The sequence below is a fragment of the Larimichthys crocea genome, chromosome VIII (genome assembly GCF_000972845.2).
Source record: "Larimichthys crocea isolate SSNF chromosome VIII, L_crocea_2.0, whole genome shotgun sequence".
NCBI classification, from domain to species: domain Eukaryota; kingdom Metazoa; phylum Chordata; class Actinopteri; family Sciaenidae; genus Larimichthys; species Larimichthys crocea.
Genome location: NC_040018.1, coordinates 5,573,927 through 5,595,279, shown reverse-complemented (window position 1 = coordinate 5,595,279; position 21,353 = coordinate 5,573,927). Strand labels below are relative to the sequence as shown.

The 21,353-nt window shown below is 41.7% G+C and overlaps 1 protein-coding gene across 3 annotated transcripts in view; it reads right to left on the bottom strand.

Moving 5' to 3' along the window:
* mapk8ip1b (mitogen-activated protein kinase 8 interacting protein 1b) overlaps positions 1-21,353 on the bottom strand; it is a 48,162-nt gene that overhangs the window by 19,620 nt on the left and 7,189 nt on the right. For 2 of the 3 annotated variants that reach the window (XM_027281545.1, XM_010739563.3), the window contains exons 2-3: positions 11,759-11,870; positions 1,037-1,294 (exon numbers count right to left, since the gene is read on the bottom strand). In XM_027281545.1, the coding sequence (XP_027137346.1) occupies positions 1,037-1,294; positions 11,759-11,870 (370 nt within the window). Of the gene's footprint in view, positions 1-1,036; positions 1,295-11,758; positions 11,871-19,916; positions 20,007-21,353 lie in introns of those variants that run through there. The other variant, XM_027281547.1, reaches the window with a different exon arrangement.

Here is a 21,353-nt window from a genome sequence, read left to right as displayed (position 1 = left end):
TAATTATGACGGGAGGATACTGTATGAGGAAATCAGAGCTTGAGATGTCAAAGTTTACAGAGGAGGTTGGGTTTGGCTGGTTGGATGCATCAACAAAACATGGGAGTTTTCCATGCAACCATCACTTTTTCTTGAAGCTTGACCATGATCATCCATCCATCCATCAACCATGCCAACAAACCTCCTCATCTCGTCATTTGAACCCATATATGATGTTCCCCTAACCCTCTTTATCCTGAACTTAACAATGGTGTTGTCACATGAAATTAATCTTTTTTTTTTTTTTGCACCAGTGATTTGTAATGTCTTCGCGAGGCACAGATAAACAGCGTTGTTCTGCTGGTCTGGGCGTCTGACCAGAAAATGACGACACACACCAGTACGTGTGTCCATTTAGGGAAGGAAAATGGACCTGAGCTCTGCTGCTGTGAGAACAGGAGGTAGACGGACACACAGTGATCAACACTCACGCATACCTGCACTGTTACACCAACATAGCCTCACCCAAACACACACTTATATTGTACATCTTTACTTGTGAGCACCCTTATTGATACTGTTGAAACACTCTTCAGCAACTGATCTAAGTCTAATTCAGATTTAAAGATTCAAATAGTGCTTCGAAGGCAAAATGTCTTCCCCTTTGAGGTTTAAAGCTGACACTGGTCCCCACAAAGCCTGAAGGAACACACGCATACACAGTCACGAGCTCGAGCAGCATGCAAACACAAACAGTGACGGGCACCGAGGGGAAAAAAAAAAAAATCTCAGTGTCTCTGTGTCTTGACAATTGAGGCTATTGTTCAGTCGAGTAAACACATCCTGTCAGAGAAACAATTGTAGCGAGTCCATTGCTGAGCTCACACAGGTTGTCTGTCTATATTTCCATTTTAAATGTCATGTTTGTCTGTGAGGAGAAATCTTCTTCACTGGAACTCCATTCCTGCTGCCACTGATCAATCTGATCAATATTCAGACATCTGCCACAAACTATGTATGTGTGTGTGTGTGTGGATAAGGTTAATTCAGGCTCTACCTGTGTGCGCGGCACAATCGGGAAGAGGTTAAGGGTCGTTGGTCTCTTGGGCCGGTAGGTATCCATGGTAACAGGTGCTGCAGGGTCTTTGATGACTGGCGGGGGTGCGATGGCGGACGCCTTCGAGGACTCTTTATCACCGCGGTAACCGTCAGCGCCGTCGATGAGTTCCAAATGCAGCATCTCTGCCTGGAGGTGGCCAACGGCGCCGAGCTCTGCCCTCCCTGACATGCTATTGGTCGCTCTCCTCACATGGCCCTGCAGGGATTGGAAGAAACCCACCGTCAGTCGAGGCAGAGGGAGATAGAGAGAGACGCACAAAGAGAGAGGGAGAGAGAGAATGTGGATGGGATGAGATTGAGCCGGCCAATTAGAGGCTGCTCTGTCTTCAGCCTGTAACGCTCTCGCTGCACTGAGCTGCTTAAAGCGCAGAGCAGAGAATATTCCCAGCATCTGCTTCCCTGCATGACAGCTTTCACCTTCAGTAATGAAGTAAGACTGAAAACCGTTAATCATTGTTCAGATTTACAGCGTCTCATTTTTAGATTCTACTTTATTCAAGATCTCACCACCACATTTTCACTTAATTCATCTTACATTGTTCACATTAGTATGTTTTTTGTTTTTTTTGCAGGGGTATTAACAGCAGTGACTGATGTATCCGGCCCATTGATGTCATTTGACATGTTTGCTGCTCTGAAAAATGGTTTAGGAAGAAATATTTTTTTGTTACGAGCTATTGTTTCTCTAAGTTGACTCATAACAAGCTTAAGGCAACTTTATTGCCATTATTTGGGATATTTTTAGCCATGGTGCTCACACAGCTCTAGGAATAGTGATGTCTTTCACCATTTACACCATTTTGATCCACACTGAAGTATCTCAACAATCACTAAATTTGTGTTACTTTGGAAATAAATCCTAGTGACTTAGACGTCTGTGTTATTCATGGTCCCTTAGGGATAATTTAAATTCTGATGATCGTCTGAGTTCTCCTTTAGCGCCACCAACAAGAGAAAGTCTTCACATAATGAAATATCTCAACATCTACTGACTGATTTGGCACAAAACTTTGGACAGGCACTGACTTTGATGCCCCCTGACCTTTCTACTATCGCTACTATGACCTAACTATCTCAACAATGATTGGATGGGTTGCAGAAAAAATAGCCACAGGCATTCATGATCCCCAAAAGATCAATTATAAGAGCTCTGAGCCAATTTGTCCAATACTTTAAAAGACCAAATACCTTTAAACGATGAAACTAAGAAACTATGTCATCGTCATCAGCCTTAGCACCAATGTACAGCCTCAATTGCTGTCCCCATTCTCAGTCCTGTCTAAAAAGTTCTGCTTGGTTTGATTGTTTTCTAACTGGGGAAACAGCCATAAATGAGCACAGCACTAGAACTATGTGAATTGCTTGCAAAAACAGATGAGAACTGTGATTTATAGGTCTGGAACCAGCCTAGTTTTTGCACATCTTGGGTAAATCCTGAGGTTCAGCAGCAAACCTCCCGGTCTGGTAACCCTGGTTGGTCAGGGTGCCTGCACAGTAAGGGATGGAACTGAGGGAAACACCGACACCTGCTATACCATCATTGCCGGAAGGCAGCTAATGATATATTTTTAGTACGTTTCTGTCTGCAGCTTCCACAGGACAACATTCGAGTTAGCAGGGACAAGGATCACTGTGCAGGAAAGACTGCTGAATCCTAAATCATGAGAAAATGGAAGGAAATAGTCCCATGACCGAAAAAATCATTCCATTCTCTGGAAAATAATAGAAATAAATGTAAGATGATAATCTCATAATTCCTATATAGAAGACATATCTCATTACTATTACTACTATTGTGATATAAAGCTATAACTTCAAACCTGCTGAGATATTTCTAAACTTTGAAGTCTTTTCTTGTCAAGGTTTGACATCCATGTGCCACAGAAAACATCATCTCCGGATACAAAGACGGTGATTTAGATGACAATCCTCTCTTCAAATATTCCACAAGTTGACTTGTTGACCAGAAACAAATCTGAACAATTGGTTCATTTTTTGTTTTTCATTTTGTCGTTTATATCACCGCTGAAATCAGAGCATGTGACAAACACAAGCGTCATCTGGGAGACAGCAGGTCAAAGGGCACTGGGTCAACACAGTCTGTTTCACTTCCCGTCACCAACCCTGCAGCTGCAAACACAGACCACGTTGTAACTCCTCCTGTCTGCTGATGTACACGCTTTGACATGAACACAGAGTCACTGTTAAGCCTATTACAGTCTTTAACTCCTTCTTTGCCTCTAGTATAAACGTATGCAGTCATGCTAAATAAGAACTACAACGCATTAAATCTAATCTGGTTGAAGTCGCTTTAACTTTAAAGCTTCTAAAGCTGAAATATCATCAGGCTGATTTCAGTGTCACGTGACAGCAAACATAATCAAATATAATCTATATATATATAGATAAGATATATAATATAATAATATTATATATATAGATATATATATATAATATATATATAGATATATCTCAACATTTAAAAAAAAAATTATAACTCCAAAATCCAGCTGGGTGGCTGCTGGCTCTAAAATCACTCAACATTAAGTAGGATTATCACTATATAAATACGATATGTTATTAAATATGCACATATAAAACTCATATTAATCTCATTTTAAGCTTTTTTATAGAACAAAATTACTCTATTTTCTATAATCCAATCGACTTGATCAATTGTAGCCATTAATTGTGATCATTAATTCAAATATGAGGACTGTGAGCCATAACTTATTGATATGAGTATTTGTCAATATGTAATTACATGGCAAAAGGATAGTATTGATCTATTTCTCAGATCCTCAATCTTTATCAGTTGTCTATGAATTATTTAGCCACGCCAACGCTAAGCAAAAAGCCTGATCAGAGCTCAAACTGATGCGGGAAATGAATGTTTGATCTAGGATCTGCAGGAGAAAGGATCAAGAAAGTATCAGTGGCGTTAGAAGTGAGCCGAGATGACAACATTCACCACGGGCTGGACTATTTCAGGAGAGAAAATCAATGCAGAGTGCAGAGCTGAACTCCTTTGATATTAACCCACCTCTACATCCATTCACTGAACAGCAGTGAAAGGGCACGAGCAAACGTTTCAACTTTTCTTATAAAGGACAGCACGTGTTTATTTAAAGATGCAAAAACCTCCATTCTGACTGTATCATAACCTGTGTGTTTTCCTTTGTGAATGAAGCAGAGTTGGGTATTAGCATGTGTGTGTTCAGCTGCAGTCGGTAATGGTCGGTGAACGGAATGGAGGTTAATCCAATTCCGTCGGCTTGCGACGCCTTCGAGCACATTTGTATGCAGAAGAACACCAATCACAGATATCAAGAGGTCTCTCTCTCTCTCTGAAGAAAGAAAGAAAGAAAGAAAGAAAGAAAGAAAGAAAGAAAGAAAGATGCTGTAATGATGTGCTAAAAAGCACAGAAACCTTTACAATAGGAAGTGTTTGTGTAGCTGTGTTCCTATTCAGGAACAGCATCCTTGAACGTCCACATTCAGACTTGAAACCAATGCAGGGAAAATGTTGCAGTAAAGCTCTCTTAACACTGAAGGGTTATTACAAGAGTCAACAGTCCAGGGATTACATTCAGACTGGTTCAACACAACTCAATGTTTGACTTTGTGTCTCCTGAAACAACGATCAATGTCAGACTTTCATTTCTCTGCCGAGACAGGGATCTCGTCACGAGTTCTTCCATCCAATCAGTCTGTCCACCTATGTTCATCCATCTGTCTGTCCGTCCAACAATCATCCATCCATCAACAAACCAATCCTGTCCATCCGTCACGAAAGTACCCATAAACAATCTGATGAGAAGACGCTTCCCTCCTCTTTCTCCTGTGTTTTCATCTCAGTCACGTCACACCACTTTCTGTCTTCATGCCATCATCATAATCACTCTCCCGCCATCATTTTTCTCCTTTTTCACTTGCTAATGCAGTGGACATCCGCTCTTCCTCTCATGTTTTTTGACCTCAATTATGACAGCACCAGCCCCTGTTGCTAGGAGACAAGGTGCTTAGTGAAGATGATTAATCGAGAAAATGATCGACAGATTTAAATGATGTCGTGAAAATGATCGTTAGATAAAATCACAAAGAATTACAACAAATACTGCAGCTCTACAGAGCATTTAACCGATTTTTGTTGAGCTTTGATAAAGCTTCTGTATGTCCCACCATTACTGAAAGTAATGGCAAAGTTAGGCACTAACTGGTGAAGAAAGGAAACGTCTGGTTGCTCAAGAGCTGGTAAGAGGAGAATGAATGAAACGGGACTTAAATTCATCAGGTGGATTAAAAACACGATTCCAGATGGAAGCAACTTGTGCTGCCGCAGAATGTTAACATCAGTAAACAACAACATACAGTGTATGACAGACGACGCAGCAGAGACACGCAAGGCTTCTCTTGTTTGTGTTTGTGTTGATGAGGCAGCTTCGGCCTCTCAGCTGTTACCATGTGTGGATGAGATGACGTGAGCAGTATCCATGGGAGCAGTGTGTGTGTGTGTGTGTGTGTGTGTGTGTCAACACTGTATTACATGTATTTTCAGCTCTCACACGTTCAGTAGGTGACTGTTGCCATGGCAATAGGTCTCCTTCTCCTCTTGTAAATGCTTTGCTGCTCTCCCTTCTCTCGCTGTGTCTGAGCTGTTCCTCTGCTTCGTCTCTCTCTCACTCTATATTTCCCTCCCTCTTCCTCTGAAGAGGTTAATGAGATCGTTTTTTTGTTTTTTCACTGATGTGCATTGAAGCAATTAAGACCTCTTAATAAAGTGCATAAAGTTGAATAACATCATTCATCTTCACTGGCTGAAAAATAAATAAAAAATATCGATTATTATTATTAAAGCTCGTGGACTGGATTAAATTTGATGCCATGACTGTTTACACTGTAGTTTACATTGCCATAAACATTAGTCTCGATAAAATATAAATACCATACCATAGGTACAGACCATATTTTTGCGTATTAATAATATATTTTTATCTTCGCATTTTCAGAAAATGAGGCAAAAAGAAACTTCAGGGATGTCCAGATTGATTGGCAGCCAATCGTTATTGGATGATATACAATAAAAATAATAATAATAAAATAATTTGAGTCACTGATCAAGTCACTGACTGGCAAAAATAATCATGATGCACATGACATTTGTTTACTAGCAGATCTCGGCAGCAGGCTGCCTTCCAGTCAGCAAAAACAGGCATTCAATCATCTCGTTTTGTGTCTGACTTTAGTGTAGCATATCGTGTATGGAATTAATCTGCAGATTCTAATTAATTCCATACACGAGAACAAATGTTTTTATGGATGTCAAACATTAAAAATGTTGCTTGTATCAGACAAAGCTTTGTGGTTGATTGCAGTTCCTACCAGCAGGTTAGGAGGACTGAGGAGTCAGCAGTCAGTATAATAAAGATCAATTACCAGCCATGCTGGACTAAATTTACACTTCCCTGTCATATTAATTTTTTAATAATGGACTCATCAAGGCGAGAAAGAAATGAGAGGGAGGGATAGAGGGTGACACATCAGAAAAAGAAAGAAAAAAAAATCTGTTGTGACTCAACAGATTCAATTCATAATGAGCGAAACGTCAAAATGTGGTTCACTAGAATTTCAAGGATGTTTTCGGCACTTTGTTAAACAAGGGGCAACTTTCAAGGTACTTCAGAACTTCACTTTTATTACTCCTACACAAAACAGGATGGATATCAGCTGATATGACTCATAAACAATCAGCAATCGGAGTGAAACATGCGATCAAACGTTTCCAAAAAGTAAGAGACAGAGACAGAGACAAGACAGACAACAAAAAGTCATGCTGGATTTTATAATTCTGGTTGATTCAGTGGGATTTTACATTTCTTTTTCTCAGTCTCTGTCTAACACCGGGTGACAATAGAGCTCAGTCTGGACAGAATAACACGCCTTGAATCCTGTCGTATGTGTGTGTATGTGTACATACAGCCTTGGGGTCGAGTGTTCCTACAGTTACTTAATGTTATTGCCCACGCTATCTGCCACCCCCACCATGACATATGACTGTTTCAACCTCCTGCACATGACACAGTGACTGCTAATCAAATACACACACACACACACACACACACACACACACACACACACAGCGGACGTGATAACGCATGTTGTCATTTCGTGTCTCTGAGGAACATCAAATCTCTTTATGCTTCATGCTGCTCCACATTAACCCTTCATAACAGCGGCCATGTGCACACTAATTCAGATACATTTGGAAAGCCATCTACTCCTGTCCCCACACAAAAGAGCCGGGTTCAACTGTAGAACATTCATGTTTGTATTTCCACTAAATCTGAGGAGCTGCAAAGATTATGTAAATTAGACAAAAAAGCTACAGCTTTGTTTGACAAACAAGATTTAAGAGAAGAGAGGCACAGAATTCTTTTTTATCTCCTTGTTTCTAATTTAATGTTGTGACACTGTGACATTCCAATAAATGTTCGACACGGCATTTAAAGATGGAACTGCTTCCGAAAAATCCGACACTTCATGAAATTGAGTCACGCTTCATTTCAGCCCATCATTCTGCCTTTTTTAAAAAAATGCAACATTCTTTTATTTCATCAGAGATCACGAAGAAACTCCAGCAGTTATTATATTAACAGTACACGCTGACTTTTTTTTTTTGAATGAATCCTGTACAAATGTTTGCTTTGCGTGGAGTTCAGCACTGCTGCTGTAACTCTACCCCAATAGTTCCTTGGCTATAGATATGATACAGCTACAAAATTAATTTAGAACCCGTTCCTCCATTCGTGTGGCACCCAAATGCCTGCAGTTAAAAACGCAGGTTATTAATTCATATTGTTTCGCTCCTGGGTCTTTAGGAAGTTCCCCCTAAGTGGAAGGGACCATTGGGAAAGATAAGTTCTGTTTATGAATAAGGTGTTTCGGTTTGTCATCCTTTAACAGCATGCAGGATTTTCTCTTCATTATTTGGCCTATGTGGGACAGAAACTCGGTAAACTTCTTTCAGCTGCTTAAAACATTTTCTTGGCAGTATTTTGCTGCTGCTATACAGTTGTAGGTGGCAGAATGAAGGATAGCAATGATGCATCTAGAAAAAAAAAGAACTTTAAATGCTCATTTTGCTGTAGTGTCATAGGCTAGGTCACAATGTCAGCTTGTTGTACAAGTTGTACAGTTTGACCTGTAACACTGCTTTTTAAACATCTGCATACGTTTGGACACGCCCTCTGATCCCTCCATACAAACCCTCTGAATGTCCTCCCTGCTCGGGGCAGACGCCACGCCTGTCTGGGGGGGTAAGTGATTCTTTGCGACTGTCCATTATTGATGAGACGATGCATCCTAAAACTCCCCGGGGATGATGAGCTCACTGATGAGGTCACCACTTTGTGTGTGTATACATAAAGCGAAGGCGAGTGACAACCCCTCCTGAATCTCCTCGGTGTTCTGCTGCTGCACCACCTCCTTATACATTTTTAGACAGACCAGGCCTCCATTGAACACTGTGCACATTTAAACAGAAAGCAATGACAAAGCTGTGTCTGTATAATCTGTGACGACGACTGAAACATGACAGAAACAGAAATTCGCTGAAGTGTTTTCCATTTCTAAACTATTTGAGACTAACTGTGTTTTCATGCACGCCTTGAAATCGCAAGGCAAAAAATGAAACCCGCAAAAACACACAGAACAAACCATGGCTCGTGTTATCCAACAGCTGTCTGTCTAAACATCCAGCAGGAACAGAGACAGACATCCATTTGGAGTTGTGTTAGTGTCCGCCTGATTAATCTGAATTTAGTGTTCACTCTTTGTCTCCAACTACTCCTGAGAAAAATGATCACTGGATGTTCTGACTCACGTACATACTGCATGTTCTTACGATTACTGTGTTGTACGATTCTGACCTGGTTAGCCGCAGTAACCTCTTGTAATATAACTGAAATCTGTCAAAATATAGTTGTTGTTTTCTGGGAAGGCTTTCAGACTTAGCCTGTCCAAGATGTGGAGGCTGTCTGGAAGGTTCACAGGAGGAGGTGGACTTTGTATAAAGGTTCACCAAAGCTCATTCAACTTATCTTCTAAATGGTTCCCACTAATAATTAATCAACTTTTGTGATCTTCATATTTGTGGCACGGCAAGAAGGTTCCTGGTTCAAACCTTGGCTGGGGCCTTTACTGTGAAGAGTTCTCCCCGTGTCGTGGGTTCTCTCCGGGTGCTCCGGCTTCCTCCACAGTCCAAGACATGCACTTAATAGGTTAACTGGTGACTCTAAATTGCCTGTAGGTGTGAATGGCATGTGTCCTTCAATGAACCAGCGACTTGTCCAGGGTGTACCCCGCCTCTTGCACAATGTCAGCTGGGATAGGCTCCAGCCCCCCTCTACCCTAGTGAGGATAAGCGGTTACAGATAATGTATGAATGTATGTATGATTATAACTATATTTACACACTGCCACATACTGTAGCTGTAACAGTCCTGTCTGCAGAAGGAGCTGCAGTGGGAAGTGTTATTTGCATATTAGTTCTGCTGTTGAAGCAAAATGTTTGTCCTCCTACTACTTGTTACTACACTAGCCCTTTGGTCCAACTCTTGTTTTAAGGTGTTATGTTTCATATATTTGGTGTGGTAGTCAGAAATGTTTTGTTTCTTATCCAACCAACTTAACCAAACCTTTACTGGAAGTGCATTTAGCTCACTGCAAAGCTTCTGCCGGGCAGAAAACTCAGATATTTGTTTATCTATCTATCTGTCTATTATAGTTAGCTTCATGTCCTGTGAGTGACGACACTCAGTGACAGGTTTGTTTTTGTTGCTGCTGTCAAAACTGTTTTTATGTTCAAGGAGCCGTTTTGGATTTTCATCTCTGTGAGGTCCCTGCACGGGGATGAATCATCAATGTCCACACACACACACATGCACACCTCCTGCAGAGAGCTCTCGCATTCAATAATCTGAGCTATAATTAGCTCCCGGGATAGGAAGACGTGAAAAAGCGGAAGGAGTGAGAACCGGTTTTTCAACCTAAAAATATTTCAGGCGCTCTCGGAGCAATTTTCTCATCTGTCAGGCCACCAGCTCAGTACATCAATCCAATACACAGAAAAAAAATAAATAAAAAAAGGCTCACCCACCCATAAATTACACTGAAAAAAGCCCCTCGACCCTCTTGTTGCCTTGGTTACGGTTGCTGAATGGAGGAGATGGTGGTGGTGGTGATGGTTTCACTGGGAATGGAGCCGGAGAGATCTGATAGAATAATAAATTTACCTCTGCTTATATATTCCCCCCTCTTCACCCCTCCACATCTCTCTCTCTCTCTCTCTCTCAGCAGCGCTCCAGTTTTCATTAACGACCCACTCATTTTTATGCCAATAAAACTCTGAGAAAATGAGGGTGCTAGTCAGCCCTATGATGGCCACACACACACACACACACACACACACACAAAGTCTCCACTTCAGCAAAGTTTCTAACAGTAAACAGCTCAGAGTGAATTATTTAGATAACCAGGAAGCAGCCGGGCAGTCGTACATAATTAGACTCAAGGTTTCTACCTCGCATCTCTGTCACCGTCTGTCAGGCCTCTCTCTCTCTCTCTCTCTCTCTCTCTCTCTCTCTCTGCCTCTGGCTGGTTTCCTCTGCTGGCAGGAAGCTGAATACAGCAGCTGTTCAGGACAAAACACCACAGAGAGGAGAGTCCAACCCCTCGCAGGGCTCAAACTTCATCCGAACATTGCCGAATGGTCGCAAAGCAGTCATACTAGACTAAAGGTCCAAGTGCGTAAGACGTATCCAGATGTTCAAAATCTGTCTTAATCAAGGTCTGACATTATGCATTCATGTGGGTCAGCAGGTGGCCGAGCAGAGCCAAAGACAGACATTTAGTCCACTTACACATGACATCAGTCAAGACCAGACGGCAGCAGCTTTGCTCTACTGTTAAACATTGTTTTTCTAAAGGGTGAGCCACGATGCTGAACCTTGCTGTAGCACAACCGTTTTACTACACCTCTTGCTGCTACTCTCTTCTGTGATGTAACACTCTAATCATGTCATTAAGTGGTCATCTCAAGACGAGATCACCGTAACGCCCTCCTGATGGGCCTACCGGCCTTGCACAGTGAAACCCCTTCAAAGGATCCAGAACACGGCGGCACACCTGGGCTACAACCAACCCAAAAGGTCACATGTTCATTGAGCTCTTCTGGCTACCTGTTGCAGCCAGCATCAAATTCAGCTAAATGACTAAATGTAAATGTCACACCACCCCAAATCATACCACAATATTGGCTTGAAGTCTACAGCATGTTTAAATGTCAGCATTCAAATCGCAGATTGTAAACAGCGGCACTCTGGAGTTACCTGGCAGTGATGTAAACCTTTGCTACACCTCTGTATATAGATAAAAGAGAAAGAAACTTAGAGACTTAATAGATAAAGTTTAATAGATCTAAAGACTGAATCCTTTCCTGATATAGGAATCTGCTCTCAGTGTGAAAGTAGACTATGCAGATGTACTTACTTTTGTGCAATCAGCTCTAATTCACCTCTGACTTAGAAGACGCTGCTGATTTAAAATAAATAAATAAATAAATTCTTTGTTCGCTCACAGCTGGGCAGTGGAGGCAGCTTACCTTTATATCCGGTCCATTGCAGTTGAGGCTCATCCCGCACTCGTCTGTGATCTCTGTAATCTCCGACAGGTCGTCATCTTCAAACTCATCCAGGCTGATGTCATGGGTCAACCTGGTTGCAGGGGAGGATTGGGAAGAAAAGAGGGAAAAGAGGAAGGGCGTGGGGAGGATGAGGGGGAGTGAAATCAGTGTTAATCCTTCAGCACTCATCAGTAACCAAAGTACACCTCAAAATCTGTTGTTGACCGGATTCTCCGTCTGACAGGGTGGCAACTCCAGAAACAAAATCCAACACCAACTGCACATCACACATGTAAACCTGAATCACAAGCTCTGGTCATTTTGGGGGTATATAATTAAAAATGAGGACTATATCTTACCTTACGTGCACAAGTAAATAAAAGTTATTGTTTGTAAGATGAGATATGAATAGAATTTCACCATGGTGGATATGGTGTAGCTCATATTCAGCTGATAATACACCAATGAAAACATAGTTAGATGTTTTATATCCCATTTCTGTAAATAAAAAACCCCTCTGACACACTGGACCTATAATAACTTGTAAATTACACTTTTAATGTAGTTGTAAGCAAATATAAGTGTTTGATATTAGATTTGAACTACATTGTAGTTTATTATAGGCCATTTATTTAAGGTTTATATAGTACTCGTCTAGAATTATAAATGGGGGTGTGGGTTGAAGTAAATCACAAGATTTTGGTGCTTCATTCCTCCACTAAAGCTTACTTATTCAATGAATATTGTCTGCTCTTATTCATGAAATACAATCAAACAACCCATCAGTCATTTCTGTGTAATTCTTCATTCACGATTTTTGTGAAAGCAGGTTCAGATTTTAGATGAGGAATGGAATGAAGGTACAAAACTGTCAGCACTCTCATCATATCCCTGCTGAGTGACGACAGATATATGACTAGTGCCGCAAGCTACTTGTTAAGTATTGGCAGCCTGAATAAAGCTACACATCAACAGTGATATGAAGACTGACTCTACAGTGGTAGTGGAGTGAAAGGGAAATGCATCATCACAGATGGTGAGCATACTCTCATAACTAATATCAACAGACTTGAGAGCAGACTGAACAAAGTTACTTCTTGCCTGTAACACAAACAGATCCATATGCAAATGTGCATGTTGTTACAAACAAATCAACAATTTCATCAAGAATTTAACAAACCTAAAAGCCATATTAGCAGCATGTAAACTCCAAGTTCATTCATAAACATAGAGCTTCTATGTTCTTAGCTAAATGCAGGAGGTTCATCCTCTGGGGATGAAGCATGTATGTGCTCAGTAAACGCCATGGCATGATTTGGTCATTTATTGTGTAAAAGCGGAAATGTTGACATGACAGTGGTGTGGAACAATGAGCCAAGGTGACTAAATATATATGTTAGTATTTATCATCTGGGGACCAGGAGTACCAGTGTAAATGTAATGGCAATCAGGCGTATTACTGTTGATATAACTGAACAACTGAGCGACCAGTCCAAGCTTAACAATCCCTTCATTACAAAGTGTCAGCCTTTGCATCCCTTGCCTCCCTACGACACGGCTTGGTTCTGTCAGTCAAAGGAAGAAACCATTTATTTTTTTACAGGGGTCTTGAAGGTCTTGATTGCTCTTGCAGAAAGCCTGGACATCACTCCAGTGTCAGGCATGAAATGAACAGTCCTGCTGTCTGTGGCAGGATTCAATTAGCTTCCAGTAAACAATGCTTCAGTTTTCCCCCATCTATAATTATGTCCGCCTTTTATCTCTTTACCCCGGCAGTCTCCTGGGCATAACAGACAGCAGGAAAATGTTATTAGAGGGAGGAAAAAGAAGATGACAGCGATCACAAGGAGCGCAACAGAAACCAGTGAAAGAGACCCGGTGAGTTTGAAGAGCTACGATTCTCCCTGTTGCTGCATGAACATCATCATCTCTGGCCACTGGCCGCTCATCAACACCGCAGCTGTCTCTCCTCTTGCAAAAGTACGCACAGCTGCAGCCATAGCCGTCACGTGACTGGTATGGGAGTTAAATAGCCTGGATAGAAGCATCTGTTTACCTCTATAATGAGGCCCAGAAGGAGGCAGAAGGGTGGAAAGGAGAGAAAGAAACAGAAGAAGACAGCTAGACCATATGTGAATCTAGCAATCTATTGTTAGCGAGTAAAGGATCTCACATGTGACGGTGTAGCAGCTGATCAGATTGTGTTCTTACTGTCAAAAAAACACCATCAAAAGACCAAATGATAAGGGTCGACCCTCCATACTGTACACCATGCTGCCGCTGTGGATGCTCACTAATGCACCAAATGTGTATTATCAATCCATTCATCCAGTATCTGCAACTGCTTATCCTCAACAGGGTCATGGAGGTCTCAAATGTGTACTAATCCGCTGAAAGGAGTTCCCAACAATCTACTATACCAGAGTTACCCAAAACTCAACAACTGTGTTGTTGAGGAATAGGCTTAGGGCAGAGTGCCACAAACTGGGTACAGAAGTCAAAAAGAATTATTGCATTTTTATGGGATTTGTTGAAAGAGTGACACCAGCATTAGCAATGTAATGCAATAAATATTTTTAACCACTGCAGGGCAAAAAGACTCGGAAACAACATACAGCAATATACCATCAACTCAGTGAACAGTTGTCCCTCAAATTTAGAGTCTCAATTTTCAAGTTTCAAAGCAGAATGATGTTCATTATGCAAATCATGGTCCCATTTAGAGGATATGCATTAGGGCATTGCTACTTTGTGACTGACAAGCCATTTTCAATCTATCTATCCAGTGTAACACACAGCATCAAACCTTAAAACTGTGCAGTCACAGTGCTAATCAAATATGAATCAAGATTCTGTTAATGTATTGCCTATTTTTTGCCTCAGATGTTTTCATCTAACCCAACTTACACGCTCATCCAAATTTGGTCGCTTCCGGCTCCACCAAGCTAAGATGGCAACACCATATTGCCAAACTTAATGAGTGACATCGACCATCACGGTGGGTTTACACTGCAGCCGGAGAACCAAAACAATTAGCTACAAGAGGCTTAAAGGCTTAGAGCTAATTAATTGTCTGATTTCAATCCTTTCACTTTCATGTCAGTGTTAACATTCAAAACGTCAAATTTAATTTGAGTGAATTCTTAAGTGGAAAACACACTTGACTAGTGTCTTAAAACACTCGAGATTTAAGGTATTTTTTTCAGCATTGCACATTGTCTACCTGGTTATCATTCAACTAAATCAGCTCTGCCGATTTGTCTCCAGCTGTTCTTGTCTTTACCCACCAGACGTGACCTTCTCTGAGCAACAACGTCTGACTCAAGGCGCCACCTGAACTTTTTTTTTGCCCCAGCAAAATTGAATTGCTGGCCGGAGACAAAAAACAAAAACTGTAAGCTTATCAGTTCACTACAAATGCAATATATTACGATACAGACAATGCCTGGGAAAGGAACAAAATCAATATGCTCCTGAGTGTCCCTCTGTTATCAGCATTGCTTACAGGAAAGAGGAGCAAGGTGGAGTAAAGGAGAGTAAAGAAAATCAAAGGAAAGAAAAGGAAAGACCGCAAACATGACGCATGAATGCCAATCAGAGCCAATCAGCCATAAGTATGTCATGCTATTTTGAGCCTGAATTGCAGGTTTTGACTTATAATTGGGCCTTCACAAGGACAAAAAGGAGGAGGGGAACGGTGAAGAAGAGGTGAGAGGAAACAACGTTGTGGCTGTAGATCAAACCCAGTGGAAAGTGCAAATGGAGGCAGCGGACAGTGAGAGGATGGAGAGAGTCATGGGGACACAAATGAATGGAGGGAGGAGGAGCAAATGAAATGCTGGGAGATAAACCACCTGGACAGGACAGGGTGACCCCTTTGCTGCAGTGAATTGTGGGTAAGGAGAGATGCAGACGCCCGGGAAGAGAAAAAAAAACAAAACCATAATATAATACAGAGCGAATGATGTTGTCACACATCAAGGCTCAGACGTTACAGGGTAGCATTCAGGGCGTACAATGTCGAGCGCGGTCACATCAAACAAGCCGAACTCACTTCACTCCGTTTACATAAATGATTCCTCTGGTGGTCTAATCTTTATGGGGAATAAAGTGCATGGCGAGCTTCTGCATAAAAATACAGGGGTTAGGCTGTCTGACAACAAGGTAAAGTGGTGAAAGTATTCATAATATAGCATGTTTTTCTGCTGCCCCCTCATCCACAATGCACAGTTCTTCTTCTGTGCCAGGATCACTGTCTGCTTTTCCAAACTGAGGGCACACTGCCCGCTGTCTACTGGAGATAATACACCTACGACTATAGAAGTGTCTTGTACAAACCAACTTCAAAACAGCCCAACGATCACGTTAAGTGGTCATAGCAAACATCTGTTGAATAATGCTCATTAAAATGCTCCATTTGTTTTTGTGATACATATATTCATGCTGAATATGTCATATGATTGTTTTTCACGTCTGGTTTGGACTCCAGGTGTAAGAAGCACTGGAGTTAACTGGTAGGGAATCCTAGTCAAATATTTCTTGGTGGTACAGCGACGCTTTTTTCAACAGGAGCGAAAATACCTCCTCAGAAGTTCCAGACTCAGGAAGAACAGTCTCGGGTATTGAAGTGCCTAAAGTCTGAAACAGGTATTGATACGTAAGATTTCATTGACACCAATGCCATTTTCGATTCTGCTTGTTGGTCTGACTCTTTACCAATTTCCTTATTGATTCCTGATCAATTCAAAGTTGGCTTTCAGTGTCAACACAACTGTTCATCATGTCTTAGTCTAGAATGTATAAAATCAGAGTTCGTACAGCTTTCGATTTAATCAATGTCTTCTTAATCAAATAAAAAGTCTGTTAATGCCGCTAATGACAGAATATTTACCGCTGGTAACAGACATGCCGCTTGTTTGGGAAGCAGCGTCACTCTTGTGTAGACTTCCTGGAATTTAAGCCCACGTTGCATAGAAAGCTGTTTCAGCACATTGCCAGTGTTGTCACATTTACTTGAAATGATCGTTTTACAGACATTAAAACCAGCACGGTTGTCATCTTTCTCGTAAAATGAAGCCACACATTGGTACTTTGTCTCCTCTTATTGTGAGCAAATTCCCAGCAGCACATGATGAGTTTGACATCATTATTTGCAGTGTGCAACTGTCAGAAAAACATGCCGGCATCCAATTAAAAATAATTACTAATCTCTGAGCCATACAGTACCCAACTAGATCTGGTTCCCTCTGTTTTTTGGTTTTAATACTAAAAAAGGTGTCCTCCTAAATCCTTAGGATAAATTTCTAGGCATATTCTTTTTATTTTTGATAGTCTAAGATATGGGAAATGACATCCAGCAATTGTAGATTGCAGTTATATGATACACCTGACCTCTAGGGCTACAAATATGCCCCAGAGCTCTCCTATTTTTGCATAGACTATACTATAAACAAAAGACACCACACACACCAAACCTAATTTTCATTAAAGATCACTAAACAGACCTATCTATAACCTTGAAAGTCACGAACCCTGAATATTTTCCTCTGGCATTGGATGCATAACTGTCATCTCACTCAGGCACCAGTCACAACACAGTGATCAATGCAGGCTGACTCAGCAGACTGTCTGATGTTCGCCAGGTCAGAGAGCCCCGTGACACATTCATCGTGTCATCCTCACTGAAAGTGAGATGCAGCAAATCAGCCGGACTGTAGTAACAACATGCCGACCCCAACATCACTACTGTGACACTGTTACTTCACAGGACTTTAACTAGTTATATCAGGCTCATTTTAATCTCTGTTAACAGCCGGTTATCATTATAGCTTTTTGAGAAGATGCCAAGAATGGTGAAATCTGTTGGACCAACCCCCTATCCTACAAAATATAAATATTTATGCTATAAATGCCCTGCCAAAAAAAGATAGAAAGGAAACTAGACTATGTTCACTGGGAATGTTTTTTCTAATTCAGGGGGGCTGATGTTCTTATACAGCATAAAAGTCATTGAAAGAAGGGTTGAAGTGGATGTTTGGGTGCAGAAAACTTGACTTCTGATGCTTCAGATCTGCACTGACTTGTACTGCGGGTGTTTTGCGTCGCCTATAACCATAACAATGTTAATCGTGCATAAACATCCGAGAATCAGCTGGATGCAAAGCAGCAACTTATGAGGACAGGACCTGATATGCAAAATGCTACAGTGCTCAGTTGACTTAACTACAGTTAACAGGTTAATAGACGTATCATGCATGTGAGTAAAAGTTCATGTAAGCTCAATGCTGAAGCCACTGCAACAGTGTAACAGACACTCAAGAAATCTTAGTCAACTCAGAAGATGCCAAAAATCTCTTAAAATATAAATTCCTTTCAACAACATCAGAGTCTCATTAGCTACTTTTACTTCTAATGTGTCCCATAATTTCTCCAGGGACAATTTTAATATTACACGTGCTGTTCTCAGTATGTATGGTCTTTCTCTGCCACAGTATCAATAACAGCAACATTGATTTTTAATTAGCTGATTATGTAAACTCCTCTTCAGGTAGACACCCTGTGTTTTAAGGTGTACCACTGACTTACACTCAAACTCTGTTTACTGTATAAAATGGATACAGTGATGGTTTGAAGGCTCAACGAAGGATACGTTTGAGTCTTGACTGCTCTTCTGTCATTTCTCGGATACGATCCAATTTGCCATATGTACATAACTGCTGAAATATCAGCTGTAGGATGAAATCTAGGTTCCAAAAACATCCCTTCAGAAACATGAAATCGCAGACATGCCCACAGTTTGTTGTTAAATGACTTTAGAGGCCAGCAACACTGCAGGATGGATGTTTCGGTTTGTGTTGATCTTGGGATAAACTCCTGCATTATTCTTACAGCGGGAGGTGACAGGACAGCCTACTGATGTGTTTGTGCCTCCTCGGCCTGCCTCTCTGCTTGTGTTAATGAAGGACAGCATGACCTCGCGCTCGGGCCATAACGGGCCCGGCCGGCTCATTAGTCTTTATCTGAATCCGGCTATGACCCTGATGCAAACAGCACTGTATTTACCTATTGTTTCTAAGTGTTGACTGCAGCTTTTATTTAATAAGTAGCACACAAGGTCGAATGTGGATGAGGGTCGACGTTTTAGCAGCTCATCCTGATTTGCACCAGGATTTTAGCTTTCCCACGGGCCTACAAGTTGTTGGATTCTCTGCTGCTCTTGCAGTTTACAGTGGGAAAAGGTTGTGTTGTGGTGAAGACAGATCAGGAAAATGCTTCCAGCATGAGAAACTAAAGAGAAAAATGCAAATGAGCTGCTAATTACAGACCAAAATACTCCAAGGCAAAAAAAAGAGATGAATAAAAAATGAAAAAAAGGTGAAAAAATTGAATCCTGCTTCCTCCCAAATTTGCTTTTTTTTATGTATTCATTGCCAAATTTGCTAATGCATCAGTGAAACGCAGAACAGTCACGCTATAACTATAAATATTTTACACCTGCACATCTCTTACCATGTTACAGCCTCACAGGACTAGCATCTGTGACGTGCTGTTATGATTCAGTCAACTCGCACTCTCATACACACCAAGCCCAGCGTTTGTCACAGCAGATGCATGTATACCTTCACCCATATCTTTTTACCTAATCTCTCCCTAATAATTTACAAATATATACCCCTGCTGAGAGATTACAAGGCTGCACGCTGTCTGTCATTCATCAGTGATGTCCTCCTGCAAGGACAGGACCAAGACAAGGATTAGGATCAGGACCATCCTGTCACCACATCCAGAGAAAACAACCACCTTACTCATACATTAAGACACACATTTCCTACGTCGGCAATGCTGCTATAACACACACCAACATTAAGTGCTCTCCTCTGAGGCTTCACTGGTACTATTTTTGGTTAACATAAACCAGCAACCTCTGCTGCACGCACGCGGCCATATGCATCTGCTCTCCTTCAAGGGCATGCCTGCCCTGAGCTTTTAAGATGCACGGAGACGACATATAGCGAGATACAGGCGTATTTAGCAGTTACACACACACACAAGGTCACACACAGCCATGTTGCTGCATGCCAGTGAAACAGAAATAAAAATGCACGAATGAGAGAAGAATAAGAGAGAGATGCCCTACCATTTCTCCCACTGGTCCTCCATCCAACCCTCTTCTCCTTCCCCTCCCGAGTCCATACTGTAAGTGAGGAGGGCATCCACAGCTGAGAGATGAGGAGGAGGAGGAGGAGGAGGAGGAGAAGGAGCAAGAGGGTTAGAAAGTGAAGGAGGGAGGGTGGGTGGGCGAGAGGGAGGAGCAAGCAGGAAGAGAGCTGAAGGAGAGGGAGAAGGAGGAGGAGGAGGAGGAGGGGGTGGTGCAGCTCGTCCGGGTCGATGGGAGAGGCGTCCGATTCAGAGCCCGTCACCGCTGCTGCTGCTGCTGCTGCTATTCCGGAGGGGGGGGGGGGGGAGAGAGCGATGTAGGGTGGGGAATTATTCAAAGCAGAGGAGCCGAATCTGCCACAGAGGAGTAATGTTATATAATCTGCTCCTCACTCGCTCTCGTCTCTCTCTTTTTCCGCTTGATGTTTACTCTGTCCGGTGTGCATCAGATTTACTACGCCACTGCAGGAAAGTGCTGCTGTTAGCAAATCATCCAGTGCCAAAACATCAGCACAAGAAGACACTCCTCTCTGTCTCTGTCTCTGCAAAAACACTGTCATACTCAATTATTCATGAAGTCCATTGATCATAAGACTCCTAATTTTCCTCTCCGCCCTTTCTCTCCATTCATCCTCTTTTAGGAAAAATTCTCTTTCAGTACAACGCGAAGCCTGTTCTTGTACTTTCCGGCATTATCTCGATCAGTCGAGATAGCTCTGCACTCTCCCGAGGTAATTGCTGAGCTCCAGCAACACGGAGACACTGATAAAAAAGACAAGTGACAGGGCATAAAACAAAAGAAGTCAGAAGAGTGGGCAACAACTAAAGCAGCCAGCAGTTTATCCAGATAATCTGGACTTGTTTTGTTTTTGTCTTTAATTCATTCCCACTTATTTATACTTTTTTGGTTTTGCTTACCTCTGGGTTTGCCCTGTTGCGTGTCTGTTGTGTTCCCAGATTTAAGCCAATAACTTGATAAACACAACATTAATATTGCCGACAGATATCAAGGTAAAACATACAAAAAAAAGTCATAATAAATTGGATTTATTCTTTAACCTGCGCTGATCTTTCCTTGCTGAGGCAGCTGCTAAAGCTTCCTCGCAAAATCAATGCGAGTGTGAAATTGTGAGCGCTGTACTGTACACTCCATTAACCCCGTCAACCCAGCTGACCTTAAAACCTCCTGCCAGCATCTCATAGACCAGAGCATATGCACTGTATGTAGGTAATAATGCTGTACATAGAGCATCGTGTTCATTTTAGCCACCAAACGCTTCGATGAATTCATGAAGCAATGAGGTGTATCTCAGTTTGCTAATGCAGCTGAGAGAGATCACTCTAATAACACAAATGAGACTGTCCAAGCAGCACTGATCAGTTCAAATCAAGTGAAAAGTTACGGGTGAAGAAAGTG